We start from the raw sequence: 12,531 nt of genomic DNA, 5'->3' as shown, positions 1-12,531 counted from the left end.
AAGACTAGATGGCCACACCACAGCCACAAGACTACCTAGATGGCCACACCACAGCCACAAGACTAGATGGCCACACCACAGCCACAAGACTAGATGGCCACACCACAGCCACAAGACTACCTAGATGGCCACACCACAGCCACAAGACTACCTAGATGGCCACACCACAGCCACAAGACTAGATGGCCACACCACAGCCACAAGACTAGATGGCCACACCACAGCCACAAGACTACCTAGATGGCCACACCACAGCCACAAGACTACCTAGATGGCCACACCACAGCCACAAGACTAGATGGCCACACCACAGCCACAAGACTAGATGGCCACACCACAGCCACAAGACTACCTAGATGGCCACACCACAGCCACAAGACTAGATAGCCACACCATAGCCACAAGACTAGACGGCCACACCACAGCCACAAGACTAGATGGCCACACCACAGCCACAAGACTAGATGGCCACACCACAGCCACAAGACTACCTAGATGGCCACACCACAGCCACAAGACTACCTAGATGGCCACACCACAGCCACAAGACTACCTAGATGACCACACCACAGCCACAAGACTACCTAGATGGCCACACCACAGCCACAAGACTACCTAGATGGCCACACCACAGCCACAAGACTATCTAGATGGCCACACCACAGCCACAAGACTACCTAGATGGCCACACCACAGCCACAAGACTACCTAGATGGCCACACCATAGCCACAAGACTACCTAGATGGCCACACCACAGCCACAAGACTACCTAGATGGCCACACCACAGCCACAAGACTACCTAGATGGCCACACCATAGCCGAAAGACTAGATGACCACACCACAGCCACAAGACTAGATGGCCACACCACAGTCACAAGACTACCTAGATGGCCACACCATAGCCACAAGACTACCTAGATGGCCACACCATAGCCACAAGACTATCTAGATGGCCACACCACAGCCACAAGACTACCTAGATGGCCACACCACAGTCACAAGACTAGATGGCCACACCACAGCCACAAGACTATCTAGATGGCCACACCACAGCCACAAGACTACCTAGATGGCCACACCACAGCCACAAGACTACCTAGATGGCCACACCACAGCCACAAGACTACCTAGATGGCCACACCATAGCCACAAGACTAGATGACCACACCACAGCCACAAGACTAGATGGCCACACCACAGTCACAAGACTACCTAGATGGCCACACCATAGCCACAAGACTACCTAGATGGCCACACCACAGCCACAAGACTAGATAGCCACACCATAGCCACAAGACTAGATGGCCACACCACAGCCACAAGACTAGATGACCACACCACAGCCACAAGACTAGATGGCCACACCACAGCCACAAGACTACCTAGATGGCCACACCACAGCCACAAGACTACCTAGATGGCCACACCACAGCCACAAGACTACCTAGATGGCCACACCACAGCCACAAGACTACCTAGATGGCCACACCACAGCCACAAGACTACCTAGATGGCCACACCACAGCCACAAGACTACCTAGATGGCCACACCATAGCCACAAGACTAGATGACCACACCACAGCCACAAGACTAGATGGCCACACCACAGTCACAAGACTACCTAGATGGCCACACCATAGCCACAAGACTACCTAGATGGCCACACCATAGCCACAAGACTATCTAGATGGCCACACCACAGCCACAAGACTACCTAGATGGCCACACCACAGCCACAAGACTACCTAGATGGCCACACCATAGCCACAAGACTAGATGGCCACACCACAGCCACAAGACTACCTAGATGGCCACACCACAGCCACAAGACTACCTAGATGACCACACCACAGCCACAAGACTAGATGGCCACACCACAGCCACAAGACTACCTAGATGACCACACCACAGCCACAAGACTAGATGGCCACACCATAGCCACAAGACTAGATGGCCACACCACAGCCACAAGACTAGATGGCCACACCACAGCCACAAGACTACATGGCCACACCACAGCTACTACCAAGACTATCTAGATGGCCACACCACAGCCACAAGACTAGATGGCCACACCACAGCCACAAGACTAGATGGCCACACCACAGCCACAAGACTACCTAGATGGCCACACCACAGCCACAAGACTAGATGACCACACTACAGCCACAAGACTAGATGGCCACACCACAGCCACAAGACTAGATGGCCACACTACAACCACAAGACTAGATGGCCACACCACAGCCACAAGACTAGATGGCCACACCACAGCCACAAGACTAGATGGCCACACCACAGCCACAAGACTAGATGGCCACACCACAGCCACAAGACTAGATGGCCACACCACAGCTACTACCAAGACTATCTAGATGGCTTCTTTATGAGGGCCCTATTCTTACCATGGGGGCTCATAAAGCCAAACTCCGAGTAGGCGGACGTTTTGCTGAAGACTTCCTTGTACACCACGCCCAGCGAGTAGATGTCGCACTTCTGCATCTCCACGCCACGCTCGCCACGCAGAATTTCCGGCGCCGTCCAGAACTCTCCTGAGGATAGAATGTCATGTCATTTAAACCATGTCATTTTAACCAGGTCACTTTAGCCATGTCATTTTAACCATGTCATTTTAGCCATGTCATTTTAACCATGTCATTTTAGTCAAGACATTTTAGTCAAGACATTTAAACCATGTTATACTAAAGACACCATCATATGTATACACACCCAAAAAATTCTCAACAAGTAAATCAAAATATTTCTTTATACACATTAGCGACTTTTTATTCGATAAAATCTTTCCTTTGTGACTTTTTCTGTGTCTTTTTCCTAGTAAAAACTGATTTATTTATTTTTTCCCTGAGACTTCCCCCCCCCCCTGTATCCCCCCCCCTGTACATACGTTCAATGTTTTCCTCGACTGGGATGAGCGCCTTGACCGTCGTCCCCGTGTCCCCCCCCCGTGTCCCCCCCCCCACCCCCCCCCCCCCCGTGTCCCCCCCCCCCCCCCCCTGTACATACGTTCAACGTTTTCCTCGACTGGGATGAGCGCCTTGACGACCGCCCGTAGTTTGGGCACACCAAAGTCCGTCAGCTTGCAGGTCCAGCGGCTGTCCACAACACAGTTGGAACTCTTCAGGTTGCCATGGTAACTCACACTGCTCTTGTGGATGTACTCCAGACCCTGGTCGAGACAGTAGCTCAACATGTACGGGAACATGTACGGGAACATAGATGGAAACATGGACAAGATCATAGACATTAACATACAGATGAACTTGTATGGGAACATGAACAGGAACATGAACAGGAACATGAACAGGAACATGGACAGGAACATGGACATTGGACACCAACATCGCTAATACAAATGAAGAGATGTGTGGAGACACGAGCAGTTTCAGAGGTCAACGAACTTTGGCCACATCCTGGCAGATGGTGAACTGGAAGAGCTGGTCCAGTTTGATGTTCTGGTTGTTGATGATGTCCTGTGGGAATACACGTCATGCTAGAGACACACTCTCAACATCAGGACATGCCCCACACTAGGACACACGCGACACATGCCCCACACTACGACACACACGACACATGCCCCACACACGACACATGCCCTACACTACGACACACACGACACATGCCCCACACTACGACACACACGACACATGCCCCACACACGACACATGCCCTACACTACGACACACACGACACATGCCACACACTAGGACACACACGACACATTCCCCACACTAGGACACACACGACACATGCCCCACACTACGACACACACGACACATGTCACACACTACGACACACACGACACATGCCACACACTAGGACACACACGACACATGCCCCACACTACGACACACACGACACATGTCACACACCCACCTGCAGACTCCCCTTGGGACAATATTCCCACAGCAACAAGATCCGACCCGGGTCAACGCAGGCGCCAACAAATGCCGTGATATTCTGGTGTTTCAGTTCCATCAGCTGCCAATGTCAAGTTCAAACACTAGCTTGGACATTTCAAATTATATTCAAAACTGCTACATTTGTTGTCTAACCCAAACACTTCTATAATTATTTGTTACCCCAGCTAGAGTTACCATGTTACCCTAGCTAGAGTTACCCCAGCTAGAGTTACCATGTTACCCCAGCTAGAGTCACCCCAGCTAGAGTTACCATGTTACCCCAGCTAGAGTTACCATGTTACCCCAGCTAGAGTTACCATGTTACCCCAGCTAGAGTTACCATGTTACCCCAGCTAGAGTTACCATGTTACCCCAGCTAGAGTTACCATGTTACCCCAGCTAAAGTTACCATGTTACCCTAGCTAGAGTTACCATGTTACCCCAGCTAGAGTCACCCCAGCTAGAGTTACCATGTTACCCCAGCTAGAGTTACCATGTTACCCCAGCTAGAGTTACCATGTTACCCCAGCTAGAGTTACCATGTTACCCTAGCTAGAGTTACCATGTTACCCCAGCTAGAGTCACCCCAGCTAGAGTTACCATGTTACCCCAGCTAGAGTTACCATGTTACCCCAGCTAGAGTTACCATGTTACCCCAGCTAGAGTTACCATGTTACCGAAGCTAGAGTTACCCTGTTACCCTAGAGTTACCTTGTTCAGCTGTTGTAAAAGTTCTTTTGTTAAACTGATGCTGCCCCTGCTGACTCGCTTGACAGAGACCAGACTGCCTGTAACATGTGGTCAACTTTAGGACAGTGGTCAACTTTAGGACAGTGGTCAACATTAGGCCAGTGGTCAATATTTGGACAGTGGTCAACATTTGGACAGTGGTCAACATTAGGACAGTGGCCAACATTTGGACAGTGGTCAACATTAGGCCAGTGGTCAACATTAGGCCAGTGGTCAACATTAGGCCAGTGGTCAACATTAGGACAGTGGTCAACATTTGGACAGTGGTCAACATTTGGACAGTGGTCAACATTTGGACAGTGGTCAACATTAGCACAGTGGTCAACATTTGGACAGTGGTCAACATTTGGACAGTGGTCAACATTAGCACAGTGGTCAACATTAGGACAGTGGTCAACATTTGGACAAAGGTCAACATTTGGACAGTGGTCAACATCTGGACAGTGGTCTAACGTCAGTCGTGAGTTGAGGACTGACCTCTGAGATATGCCACGGAGCCAAACATGACGGAGCCGCCCTCGAAGAGGTGCTGAAGAGTCCCCGGGGCGTCCTGCGGCTCGAGGGTCGGGCGAGACTTGGCCAGCTTGGACTTGCTCGAGTAGCGACGTTTGGCCAGGTTTCTGAAGCTTGCCTGACAGACGGAGACCAGCTACGTCATCACTGACGTCATCCGTCTAGCATTCACGCACACATTCGGGAAATTACACACACACACATGCGAACCTGACACACATACACACCCACACATTGACTGACCCTAACACCCACACACACCCACATCAACTAACCCTAACACCCCCACATTGACTGACCCTAACACCCCCACATTGACTGACCCTAACACACCCACATCAACTAACCCTAACACCCACACATCAACTAACCCTAACACCCACACACTGACTGACCCTGACACCCCCACATTGACTGACCCTGACACCCCCACACTGACTGACCCTGACACCCCCACATTGACTGACCCTGACACCCCCACATCAACTAACCCTAACACCCACACATCAACTAACCCTAACACCCACACATTGACTGACCCTGACACCCCCACATTGACTGACCCTGACACCCACACATTGACTGACCCTGACACCCCCACATTGACTGACCCTGACACCCACACATTGACTGACCCTGACACCCCCACATTGACTGACCCTAACACCCACACATTGACTGACCCTAACACCCACACACACCCACATCAACTAACCCTAACACCCACACATTGACTGACCCTAACACCCACACACACCCACATCAACTAACCCTAACACCCACACACTGACTGACCCTGACACCCACACATTGACTGACCCTGACACCCCCACATTGACTGACCCTGACACCCCCACACTGACTGACCCTGACACCCCCACATTGACTGACCCTGACACCCCCACACTGACTGACCCTGACACCCCCACACTGACTGACCATGACACACCCACACACCCACAGACCCACACACTGACTGACCCTGACACTCCCACTGAGTAGTGCCGTGACAAAGTCCATCTCCTCAAACTTGATCTGCCACAGCATCGACTCCAGGCGACGATGACGTCGGTAGTACCTATGACGTCATCATGTAGAAGAGTTGTCAGGAATGAACTAAAAATAGCTAGAAATTTCTGATGGTAAAACTGTGTAGGGGAGACTTGTGTAAATGGTGATCACATAACCAGAGAGTTAGCTGTGTGTTACCTGAGTTAGAGACACCTGCACAGCTACGTTACCTGAGAGACACCTGCACAGCTACGTTACCTGAGAGACACCTGCACAGCTACGTTACCTGAGAGACACCTGCACAGCTACGTTACCTGAGAGACAGCTGCACGGCTACGTTACCTGAGAGACACCTGCACGGCTACGTTACCTGAGAGACACCTGCACGGCTACGTTACCTGAGAGACACCTGCACGGCTACGTTACCTGAGAGACAGCTGCACGGCTACGTTACCTGAGAGACAGCTGCACGGCTACGTTACCTGAGAGACACCTGCACAGCTACAGCCACCAGGAAAACGAAGGACGAGCCAGCCGCAGCCCCCACAATGGAGTCGGTGTAGTCTGGTGGTGACACCTTGTCCTCGACTGCAACCACACGATAACCACACGTTAAACATACCACATGCAACCACACGATAACCACATGTTAAACATACCACATGCAACCACACGATAACCACATGTTAAACCAAATTACAGGTAGCCCCACGAGGACAGCCATAATATAGCCATAAGATATCCAGCTATTTAGCTGCAGCCAAACTTTAGCCATAAGATAGCCAGCTACTTAGGTGCTGCCAAACTTTAGCCATAAGATAGCCAGCTATTTAGCTGCAGCCAAACTTTAGCCATAAGATAGCCAGCTACTTAGCTGCAGCCAAACTTTAGCCAGCTATTTAGGTGCTGCCAAACTTACGTGCTTTACAAAATTCTCCGTCGAATCCACATGGTGGAGTGTCTGGTGGAGCATTGTTCTTGCCACTCTTTCCATCAGGCCACCTCACTGCGTCAGCTTCCTACAGCAAAGAAAGTATCCATTGTCAGTCCATTGGCAGTGTCACATGTCAGTCCATTAGCAGTGTCAGTCCATTGGCAGTGTCACATGTCAGTCTACTGTCAGTGTCACGTGTCAGTCCATTGGCATTGTCACATGTCAGTGTCACATGTCAGTCCATTGTCCGTGTCACGTGTCATTCCATTGGCAGTGTCACATGTCAGTCTACTGTCAGTGTCACATGTCAGTCCATTGGCAGTGTCACATGTCAGTCCATTGGCAGTGTCACATGTCAGTGTCACGTGTCAGTCCATTGGCAGTGTCACGTGTCAGTCTACTGTCAGTGTCACATGTCAGTCCATTGGCAGTGTAACATGTCAGTCCATTGGCAGTGTCACATGTCAGTGTCACATGTCAGTCCCTACAGTGTCAGGTATACTGACCCTGTCCAGATGCGCGCGGTTGCCCAGGTTGGTGATCTTGAGGAAGTCGACGAACCTGCCGTCTGCTGCCATGTCCAGGAGCCAGACGTTCGACAGACGGTCACAGTTGTAGTCCATGATGATCTTACCCGTGATGCCTGACAGTAGGAGCGTCAAGTAGCATACAACATCATCAACACCATCAACAACATTAGCAACATCAACAACATACAGCACCATCAACAACATCAGCAACATACAGCACCATCAACAACATCAGCAACATACAGCACCATCAACAACATACAACATCAGCAACAAGCAACATCAACAACATCATCAACACCATCAACAACATCATCAACACCATCAACAACATCAGCAACAAGCAACATCAACAACAAGCAACATCAATAACATCACGTAACACACCATCCAGTAACATAAACATCAGCAACAAATACCACCAACATCATTAAGCACCATCAGTAACATACAACATCCTATTCCTTAAAGAGCACCATTCAACACATCACCTCAATCAGAAGAAAAAAATGCGCTTGTGTTCAAAGCTTCTATCTCACAACAATACTAGATGGGGCGCCACCTACACCTTAGTGTGGGGCGCCACCTACACCTAAGTGTGGGGCGCCACCTACACCTAAGTGTGGGGCGCCACCAACACCTAAGTGTGGGGCGCCACCTACACCTTAGTGTGGGGCGCCACCTACACCTAAGTGTGGGGCGCCACCTACACCTAAGTGTGGGGCGCCACCAACACCTAAGTGTGGGGCGCCACCTACACCTAAGTGTGGGGCGCCACCTACACCTAAGTGTGGGGCGCCACCAACACCTAAGTGTGGGGCGCCACCTACACCTTAGTGCGGGGCGCCACCTACACCTTAGTGTGGGGCGCCACCTACACCTTAGTGCGGGGCGCCACCTACACCTAAGTGTGGGGCGCCACCTACACCTTAGTGTGGGGCGCCACCTACACCTAAGTGTGGGGCGCCACCAACAACTTAGTGCGGGGCGCCACCTACACCTTAGTGTGGGGCGCCACCTACACCTTAGTGCGGGGTGCCACCTACACCTTAGTGTGGGGCGCCACCTACACCTTAGTGTGGGGCGCCACCTACACCTTAGTGCGGGGCGCCACCTACACCTAAGTGTGGGGCGCCACCTACACCTTAGTGTGGGGCGCCACCTACACCTTAGTGTGGGGCGCCACCAACAACTTAGTGCGGGGCGCCACCTACACCTTAGTGCGGGGCGCCACCTACACCTTAGTGCGGGGCGCCACCTACACCTTAGTGCGGGGCGCCACCTACACCTTAGTGTGGGGCGCCACCTACACCTTAGTGCGGGGCGCCACCTACACCTTAGTGCGGGGCGCCACCTACACCTTAGTGCGGGGCGCCACCGACACCTTAGTGCGGGGCGCCACCGACACCGTAGTGTGGGGCGCCACCCACACGGCGCGTACCTGTGGCGTTGACCCCTTTAGCCAGCTCCATGATCCTGGAACCGTTCCTGGGGTCGCCGCCCTCCTGGAGCGTCTTGTTGACGATGACAGCCCAGAGCACCGTGGCGTCGTACACAAAGGGGGCGTAGGCGTCAAATGACTGGGGGTGGTAATAGACAGGTTAGTGTGTGGGTGTGGGTGTGGTGGGGGCAACAGACAGGTTAGTGTGTGGGTGTGGGGGGGGGGGGCAACAGTCAGGTTAGTGTGTGGGTGTGGGGGGGCAACAGACAGGTTAGTGTGTGGGTGTGGGTGTGGGGGGGGGGGGGCAACAGACAGGTTAGTGTGTGGGTGTGTGGGGGGGGCAACAGTCAGGTTAGTGTGTGGGTGTGGGTGTGGGGGGGGGGCAACAGTCAGGTTAGTGTGTGGGGGGGGGGGGGGGGCAACAGACAGGTTAGTGTGTGGGTGGGGGGGGGGGCAACAGACAGGTTAGTGTGTGGGTGTGGGGGGGCAACAGACAGGTTAGTGTGGGTGTGGGGGGGGCAACAGACAGGTTAGTGTGTGGGTGTGGGTGTGGGGGGGCAACAGACAGGTTAGTGTGTGGGTGTGGGGGGGGGGCAACAGACAGGTTAGTGTGGGTGTGGGGGGGGGCAACAGACAGGTTAGTGTGGGTGTGGGGGGGGGGGGCAACAGACAGGTTAGTGTGGGTGTGGGGGGGGGGGGGCAACAGACAGGTTAGTGTGTGGGTGTGGGGGGGGGGGCAACAGACAGGTTAGTGTGTGGGTGTGGGGGGGGGGGCAACAGACAGGTTAGTGTGGGTGTGGGGGGGGGGGCAACAGACAGGTTAGTGTGGGTGTGGGGGGGGGGGGCAACAGACAGGTTAGTGTGGGTGTGGGGGGGGGGCAACAGACAGGTTAGTGTGTGGGTGTGGGGGGGGGGGGGCAACAGACAGGTTAGTGTGGGTGTGGGGGGGGGGGCAACAGACAGGTTAGTGTGGGTGTGGGGGGGGGCAACAGACAGGTTAGTGTGTGGGTGTGGGGGGGGGGGCAACAGACAGGTTAGTGTGGGTGTGGGGGGGGGCAACAGACAGGTTAGTGTGGGTGTGGGGGGGGGGCAACAGACAGGTTAGTGTGGGTGTGGGGGGGGGGCAACAGACAGGTTAGTGTGGGTGTGGGGGGGGGGGGCAACAGACAGGTTAGTGTGGGTGTGGGGGGGGGCAACAGACAGGTTAGTGTGTGGGTGTGGGGGGGGGGGGCAACAGACAGGTTAGTGTGGGTGTGGGGGGGGGGGCAACAGACAGGTTAGTGTGGGTGTGGGGGGGGGCAACAGACAGGTTAGTGTGGGTGTGGGGGGGGGGGCAACAGACAGGTTAGTGTGTGGGTGTGGGGGGGGGGGGCAACAGACAGGTTAGTGTGGGTGTGGGGGGGGGGGCAACAGACAGGTTAGTGTGGGTGTGGGGGGGGGGGGCAACAGACAGGTTAGTGTGGGTGTGGGGGGGGGGGGCAACAGACAGGTTAGTGTGGGTGTGGGGGGGGGGCAACAGACAGGTTAGTGTGGGTGTGGGGGGGGGGGGCAACAGACAGGTTAGTGTGGGTGTGGGGGGGGGGGCAACAGACAGGTTAGTGTGTGGGTGTGGGGGGGGGCAACAGACAGGTTAGTGTGGGTGTGGGGGGGGGGCAACAGACAGGTTAGTGTGGGTGTGGGGGGGGGGGCAACAGACAGGTTAGTGTGGGTGTGGGGGGGGGGGGGCAACAGACAGGTTAGTGTGGGTGTGGGGGGGGGGGCAACAGACAGGTTAGTGTGTGGGTGTGGGGGGGGGCAACAGACAGGTTAGTGTGGGTGTGGGGGGGGCAACAGACAGGTTAGTGTGTGGGTGTGGGGGGGGGGCAACAGACAGGTTAGTGTGTGGGTGTGGGGGGGGCAACAGACAGGTTAGTGTGGGTGTGTGGGGGGCAACAGACAGGTTAGTGTGTGGGTGTGGGGGGGGGGGGGCAACAGACAGGTTAGTGTGTGGGTGTGGGGGGGGGGGCAACAGACAGGTTAGTGTGTGGGTGTGGGGGGGGGGCAACAGACAGGTTAGTGTGGGTGTGGGGGGGGGCAACAGACAGGTTAGTGTGTGGGTGTGGGGGGGGGGCAACAGACAGGTTAGTGTGGGTGTGGGGGGGGGGCAACAGACAGGTTAGTGTGGGTGTGGGGGGGGGGGCAACAGACAGGTTAGTGTGGGTGTGGGGGGGGGCAACAGACAGGTTAGTGTGGGTGTGGGGGGGGGGGCAACAGACAGGTTAGTGTGGGTGTGGGGGGGGGGGGCAACAGACAGGTTAGTGTGGGTGTGGGGGGGGGGGGCAACAGACAGGTTAGTGTGGGTGTGGGGGGGGGGGGGGCAACAGACAGGTTAGTGTGTGGGTGTGGGGGGGGGGGGGCAACAGACAGGTTAGTGTGGGTGTGGGGGGGGCAACAGACAGGTTAGTGTGTGGGTGTGGGGGGGGGGGGCAACAGACAGGTTAGTGTGTGGGTGTGGGGGGGGGGGCAACAGACAGGTTAGTGTGGGTGTGTGGGGGGCAACAGACAGGTTAGTGTGTGGGTGTGGGGGGGGGGCAACAGACAGGTTAGTGTGTGGGTGTGGGGGGGGGGCAACAGACAGGTTAGTGTGTGGGTGTGGGGGGGGGGGGCAACAGACAGGTTAGTGTGTGGGTGTGGGGGGGGGGGGCAACAGACAGGTTAGTGTGTGGGTGTGGGGGGGGGGGGGGCAACAGACAGGTTAGTGTGGGTGTGGGGGGGGCAACAGATAGGTTAGTGTGTGGTTGTGGGGGGGGGCAACAGACTGGTTAGTGTGTGTGGGGGGGGAAACAGACAGGTTAGTGTGTGGGTGGGGGGGGGGGAACAGACAGGTTAGTGTGTGGGGGGGGCAACAGACAGGTTAGTGTGTTTGTGTATGTCTACGTGTGTGTAGTGACGCCTAGATAATCCTAGTAGTGACCTTGAACTGACCTTGTTGCTCTCGGGAAGCTCCCAGTAATCGTTCCTGTAGTTACTGGCCATCTGAGAATAACGCGAGAACTGCTCGAAAGCTTCCAGGTTCCCGCCGTCCATGATAATCTGCTCGGGATTAGTGAGGGAGGGAATTAGCGGAGGGAGATTAGATGGGGGGGGGGGGGGGGGGGGAATCGAATGGCGTGGCAGGGGTTTTAGGGAACATTTCCGCTGCCCACTTATATCACTTATTGTGTGACTCCTCTGTAACGTGTTGTGTGACGTCATGTGTGACGTGTTGTGTGACGTGTTGTGTGACGTGTTATGTGACGTTATGTGTGACTTTATGTGTGACGTCATGTGTGACGTGCTGCGTGACGTGTTGTGTGACGTCGTGTATGACGTGTGTTGTGTGACGTCATGTGTGACGTCATGTGTGACGTGTTGTGTGACGTCCTGTGTCACTAAATTGTGTGACG

General features: G+C 54.6%; 1 protein-coding gene across 1 annotated transcript in view; it reads right to left on the bottom strand.

Moving 5' to 3' along the window:
* The window catches only part of LOC131941282 (atrial natriuretic peptide receptor 2), a 33,874-nt gene that overhangs the window by 9,466 nt on the left and 11,877 nt on the right, over positions 1 to 12,531 (bottom strand). The window contains exons 7-18 of the mRNA XM_059300455.1: positions 12,071 to 12,178; positions 9,107 to 9,245; positions 7,642 to 7,778; positions 7,121 to 7,220; positions 6,684 to 6,789; positions 6,172 to 6,268; positions 5,155 to 5,308; positions 4,639 to 4,715; positions 3,902 to 4,006; positions 3,424 to 3,495; positions 3,029 to 3,191; positions 2,410 to 2,556 (exon numbers count right to left, since the gene is read on the bottom strand). Coding sequence (XP_059156438.1) covers positions 2,410 to 2,556; positions 3,029 to 3,191; positions 3,424 to 3,495; positions 3,902 to 4,006; positions 4,639 to 4,715; positions 5,155 to 5,308; positions 6,172 to 6,268; positions 6,684 to 6,789; positions 7,121 to 7,220; positions 7,642 to 7,778; positions 9,107 to 9,245; positions 12,071 to 12,178 — 1,405 coding nt within the window. The remainder of the gene's footprint in view (positions 1 to 2,409; positions 2,557 to 3,028; positions 3,192 to 3,423; positions 3,496 to 3,901; positions 4,007 to 4,638; positions 4,716 to 5,154; positions 5,309 to 6,171; positions 6,269 to 6,683; positions 6,790 to 7,120; positions 7,221 to 7,641; positions 7,779 to 9,106; positions 9,246 to 12,070; positions 12,179 to 12,531) is intronic.

This window comes from Physella acuta, unplaced genomic scaffold (assembly GCF_028476545.2).
Source record: "Physella acuta isolate Inbredline_101_S28 unplaced genomic scaffold, ASM2847654v3 ptg000355l, whole genome shotgun sequence".
In the NCBI taxonomy this organism is placed as follows: Eukaryota; Metazoa; Mollusca; class Gastropoda; family Physidae; genus Physella; species Physella acuta.
Note: the sequence above shows the minus strand (reverse complement) of the source record. Positions and strands in the feature narration are given on the sequence as shown.